This window comes from Scophthalmus maximus, chromosome 16 (assembly GCF_022379125.1).
Source record: "Scophthalmus maximus strain ysfricsl-2021 chromosome 16, ASM2237912v1, whole genome shotgun sequence".
NCBI classification, from domain to species: domain Eukaryota; kingdom Metazoa; phylum Chordata; class Actinopteri; order Pleuronectiformes; family Scophthalmidae; genus Scophthalmus; species Scophthalmus maximus.
Window position 1 is genome coordinate 5684857 of NC_061530.1, and position 6000 is coordinate 5690856.

General features: G+C 45.8%; 1 protein-coding gene across 1 annotated transcript in view; it reads right to left on the reverse strand.

Moving 5' to 3' along the window:
* dnah9 (dynein, axonemal, heavy chain 9) overlaps nt 1–5733 on the reverse strand; it is a 129531-nt gene extending 123798 nt beyond the window's left edge. Inside the window, exons 1-6 of the mRNA XM_035612880.2 lie at nt 5590–5733; nt 4243–4711; nt 2811–3007; nt 2562–2723; nt 1119–1249; nt 745–956 (exon numbers count right to left, since the gene is read on the reverse strand). Coding sequence (XP_035468773.2) covers nt 745–956; nt 1119–1249; nt 2562–2723; nt 2811–3007; nt 4243–4590 — 1050 coding nt within the window. The 5' untranslated portion in view covers nt 4591–4711; nt 5590–5733. The remainder of the gene's footprint in view (nt 1–744; nt 957–1118; nt 1250–2561; nt 2724–2810; nt 3008–4242; nt 4712–5589) is intronic.
* Nucleotides 5734–6000: the final 267 nt, after the last annotated feature.

Genomic DNA, 6000 nt, shown 5'->3' on the forward strand with positions numbered 1-6000 from the left:
AATTCTTCAACATTTCGGGAAATACATTAGGTTCCTTTCTTGACAAGAGCTGGATGAGAAGATCGATTCAAAGACAAGTAATCACACCCTGCCAAGAATAGTTCCAGCACATCACTCCCCATAACACTACAATCTACCCAAGCTTTATGCCAAAGCTAAGCCAATCATCCTCCTGGCACAAGCTAAATGGACAGCTTTTTGAATTTATATTATGTTTACATTATGAATATTCGATCAGGGGCTGTGTTAGATTTATTGCAAACTGACACGCAGAGATCATGGGTAGGATATGTATTCTAGGAGGGATTCAAGTAAATTGAAACAGCCCTCTATAGTCTGCTGTGTCACTGTGCCTGATGGGCACTTCAATGGAACAGGACACATACACACTCCAAAGACACAGGGAGGAACTTTGGAGAGGGTTGTGAATACTTTTGCTAAATGCCCCTCTAGAGGGTAGATCTAGCACCAGTGAGCTTGTTAGTCTTTCCCAAGAAAACTTTTCTGATGCACTGTACATTTCTGGTATCAAATTATTTTTGCTTCCAATAAAGTGAACTCAAAGGAACCGAACTGATCAGTGAGCCTTCATGGCTGAGAAGACAAAGAAAAATGGTCCACCCACAGACAGTGAACCTTCATCAACAAAAATCCAGCACAGTCAGAAACACAACGTTAGCAACAAAGATCGTTACTACAAAAAAAACTAAACAGGATTTGCACAGAGAAGAAACTGCTGCTGACCTGCTGTATGAGGAGGTTGCAAGTCTCCTGCAACAGAACAATGAGGCGCTGTGGGGTGTTGTAGTAACTGGAGTTGGCCCACACCAGGCATACTGTGTGCATCAGAGGGCCGATCTGACCTCTGATCTCAGGAAAGTCTGCACTCTCAATGTCCTCAAACAGCCGCTGCAGGGGGTTCAAATAGGTGCAGATGTCCTTGGCCTCCTTCAAGGCTGGCGAGTGAATGTGTGATCAAAGTCAGTTCAACCACAACATACCCCGTGTGAAAAAGAAGATGGTGATGAATCATCTTAAATCATGCCTCAACCAGACATGACGCACCTCAGAGAGCAAGTTTAATTTCTCTAATGTCCCAAAAAAATAGGATTGATTACCTGCCAGAATGTCCTGTTGCATGTTTGTAAAAGCAGGGGAATAACTGCTCTCCACAGCCTCCAACAGCTTCGCCATGTTATTCACCTTCGAGGATTTCAACTGGGAGTGGATACACTCCAAATCTGTATATCTTCAGGTGGGAAAAAGATGGAGGACAAAAAAGGTTTGTGTCACATTTGGGCCCGAGATAAACATTTTTTTTAATTCCTCCGTATGTCTGGAACAATATTCCAGGAATTGACAATAAAGTTGACTTGAATCTGATCTGACTACCTACTAAAGCATTTAGTCATCAAATGCTAGCAGTGTAGTATAATTTTGTAATTGTAACTGTTGTGAATTTTTCCAGTTTTCATTACTAAACAGCATTTCCATCAGGTTTAAATATGCTAACCATACTCATATTGGCAGCCGTTTATTCTTCATTCTAAACAGTTCATATATTAACATTAGCCTATACTGCAATCTAATGTTGTCATTGAGTTGGGTTAGTGAACAGTTCTACCTGGCAGCTATACTCGGTGTAATGCTGCCTTGAAATTGAACTTGTGAGCTCGTGGTTACGATGTGGGAAGTCGTATACACTGAGTGCCTGGCGAGATGTACGTGGTTACGTTTGGAGAAAACCACTGCTAGGCAACGGAAATGTGGTTGCTAATATTAACGTTACTGTTAGCGTCAGAGGCTAACGATTTAGCAAGCTTACGTTAGCGAAGGCAATCGACAGGGGGGAAATATGAGGCTGTTGGGAAAATAAAAGTTTCCAAAGGCGTACTGTCAACCATGGAGGAACACTTTGTGATTCAAATTGCAATCTTTTCACTTTCCATTTAACAAAACAATGTATCGCTATGGTCGCTGCCATTTGCCGTTTCTGAAAATGTCAGCAAACACGTCACCGCTCGTGACCTCTGAGCTTTAAGAAAATTCAGGGGTCCAAGCTCATGAATACCACTAGAGAGGAGTGTTCATATGGACTCAAAGGGTAGCATAAATATTGTGTATCAAACTTTTTTAAACCAGTGTATGAACTAGTAGGAGTAGTGAGCAATTTCTTTACAGCCAGGTTAAGTTTGAGCGTATCAAGAGTTCGCGCAGCCAAATTGGATGCACCCAATATCTCCCAAACAGAGAACAGATGGGAAAACAAACACCTTTGTCACATTTGTCCAAAGAAATAAACACATGGTGAAAGTGTAATTCTGCAGCGTTCGTCGAAAAAAGAAAGAAGAGAGCACTGGGCTCCAAATTGCTTTTCTCCCCTGTAAGCGCAATTGTTCCGAAAACCCAACAATTAGTAGCATCAGCAAAAGCCTGGAAGACAAACCAACTTTGAGGTCCTGCGGGGACTTTGTGTTATTTACACAGTCTCATCACTAGGACAAGTGTTTCTCGGGAGCTGCCAGTGGATACTTTGTGTCTGTAATAAGAGGGGCGCTGACCTGTTCTTCCAGAAGAGCAGCTCTGTGTGAGGTGTGGGGTTTTTGCCTTCCCTCAGAGCCTCGGAGGAGTCTTTCTTCAGGACGGCACAGATCTGATGGCTCCACTCAATCACCCCGGACTCCAAGGAGTGAATGATGTCGCCCTTATCCACTATTTCCCCCCTGTGTGGTCCCATAAAGCATTAGAATGTACAAGTAGGAGAAATGATGCATTGACACCAAACCTTTATGTCCCAGCTGTTTGTTTACCCTTTTTCCATCTCCAGGGCGGCCAGCTCCACTTTCTCGGAGCCCGCGGGGAGAGGCAGCAGGGTCTTGCCTTGGACTTGGCCTGACACCACAAACACATGGGTCTTGACTGAGTGGACGTGGCGCCCGATTTCTTGGGACAGTGCCGGTGGCCATTCGGTGTGGTTGCTGCTGTGGAAGAGCAGCGGGGCCATATCCTGGGGGAGCAATGAGAGTTTTTCAGTATAGAAAAGAGGTTTGCTTTTGAGTAAACTTTTAATCTATTCAGCGGTGGAGGAAACAGCCAGATCCTTTACTTGTGTAAAAGTAGTAGTGGATCCGAGGGCTCCAGGTCACTGTCGGAAAAACGTTTGCAGTAGTTCAATGAAGTACATTTAGACACCTAATATTGTACCGTGTGTTGCATAGAGACTTAGTTAAAATCTATCGTTTTAAAGCCTTAATAATTTGAGTTAACAGTGTCCACATACCGTGCAACCTTAGTTAGCGAACACTGAACCAACCACCAAGAGTGACTGGATAAATCTAATCCCATCAAGACATTTTTTGCATTTGATGAAGCAAATGTGCTTCCTCAAGTGAAATCTCAAATAAAAGTCAATAAAATAAAAGCCTCTTGGAATGAAAATATGTAACGAATAAAACAAGAAATGAACTAAGGTCACGCAGGTGTGAATGTGAGAGTGAATGGTTGTCCGTCTCTGTATGTGGCCCTGCGATAGGCTGGCGACCTGTCCAGGGTGTACCCCGCCTCTCGCCCAATGTCAGCTGGGATTGGCTCTAGCGACCCTTAAATGGATAAAGCGGTAGATGATGGATGGATGGATGGATCTCTATTTGGTAACCAACAGCAACATGGTAAAACTCTGGTACTGTCCCACCCATTGTGGGTCGATGGAGGGCGAAAGAACGTGGTTATGGGGAAAGTGGGAAGTGTTCGTGCGTGAGCAACGCTGTAGGTATCACGCGACTCAATGCGAGGAGATGGGACAGGACAGTAAGAGATAGCTGGATTCAAAACGAAAAATATACATATTGTAACATCCGGAAAGTGTTTGAAATTGTTCAATAAACATACAGTTGGACAAAAGAAGAAGTTGCCAGCCACAGTGTGCGAGAAGTAATGGCACAATCTAAAATATGGTCCGTCACAAGTAAGACTGGGGTTTTGGGTTTTTTTAATTTGTGAGGGTTATGGTGAAAGTTAGGGATGAGGGGGAGTTCAAAATTTTATTACTATTGTAAAAAAGAACATATGCAAAGTAGACTACAAGTCTCTATTTACTGTTGGAGTCTACTTGAATAACAGGGCTTGGGTGCGTGGACGACTGGATGCGCATTGGGTTGAGTTGGGGGCCCAAAACTTTTACTGTGGCCCCCACTCGGGGCCACTCGCAGCTCGGGCTCCTGCACACCTGCCAACTCCGCTCACCTGCACCAGGGTGGAACACTGCTCCAGCTGCGCGTAGCACATGTCGCCGTACACCAGGTTCTCCTCCATGCAGTCCGCGCCCAGCGGCGCGCTGCTCGGCTTCACGAAGAACACCCCTTTGCTCTTGCTGGCGGCGGAGAAGGCGGCGGCGGCCTGCAGCAGCCCGGCGCCGGTGACGAACACCACCAGGCTCCGCCGCTCGGGCTTCTCCAGGAACTCCTGCAGCACCTCGCGGTTCTCCGCGGCCGACACGCACTTCTGCCACTTGTCCTGCTTCAGCTTCAGGGTGCCCAGCACGACGTCGGCGATGAACAGGAGCCTCCGGTCGTCGTCGGGCAACTCCTCCATGTCGGCGGGGCCGGCCACGCGCGTCCCCCGCTCCCGACTCCAGGCAAAGTCCGACGCACTTCTGTGGAACTCCGGAAGCAAACGACCCGGGGTTCAGGGCCACACGTTCCCCCCGCTGCGCCTGCCCGCCAACACAGTCAAACAAAACAAACCGCTCTGTTGCTATGGTTACATGACGCCGCGCACACCGTCTCAATTAAGGGCGTGAATCATTCACAGCCAGGGCCGGCCCGAGGCATCAGGCGGACTAAGAGGCCGCTCGTGGGGGGCCCCCCGTGGCCACCAGGGGGCCCCCCCACGAGCACATGCAATGTTTTTGTTTTTTGAATTATGGATTTTACGTCGCCAGAGATTTTTCTTTCGCTGGTGCTATGGGTTTCCTCGGCGTTTCAGTGAGGGGGCTTTGAAAATTAGAGTTTCCCCTTGACACATGTACACATGTACACACACACACACACACGCACACGCGCAGATACGCACCCACTCCGCCGCGGTCTTCTAAGTTTGATTGTGTTTTTATTCCTTCCGACACACCCACGTCGCTTACTTTATTCTAAAACCCTTTTTTGTGCGTGTATTTTTTTTTTTTGGCCCTCTTTTCCTTCCATATTTTTCAACCTAGAAACTTTGTGAAAACATGGAAGCCTTCAGCTCAATTGGGACATTCTGGCTTCTATGCAAGTTTTCCTTACTGTCATATAAGAGAGAGGAGTGCCACCCAACTACTGCATTATACCAACATTTAAAGCAGGTAGGCAGTAACCAGCAATTAGTTGTCAACTAATCCTGAATACTCATAAGAACAATACATTTTAAAGGCCTTTATCATAACTCCATTTCTCCAGTGCTTGTGTCTGACTAAGACACATTATGCAAGGTGATGTTAATATATTTAAATATTGTCCTTCTTATGAGCTTTTTCTCTCCGAAAAGTCTGGACTAGAAAATCAAATCTGTTTCCTCTGCCATCGGTGGAAAGTTGGCAGATTTCTCCCTCACCTTCAGCTGCAGCTGATCGCTGACTCAATAGCTTTTTCTCCTTTTGGAGCAGATGGGGGACGTCCCCAGTTTTGTCTAGCACGCTGTACGTTTCTGCCAAGACTTCCTCGTGAAATTGCACTTGCCTTTCCCGGGTGGGCCGGTTATGTACTTTCAAATGTGGTCAAGTAACTCAGTGTCTCCTATAATTCAAAAGATGGGATTCTGAGAGGATTCACAAAATCATAGATCACAGGAGTGTGTGTGTGTGTGCGCCTGTGATCCTTTGAACATGGGACGACATCAATTTTTTCATCATAATGGAATGTTTTGAATTTTTTTATTTTTGTACATGACTCAAGTGATTAAATAAATCCATGGCATATCCTTTTAAAATATGAATGCTTAACCAAAATACCGCTTGATCATTTC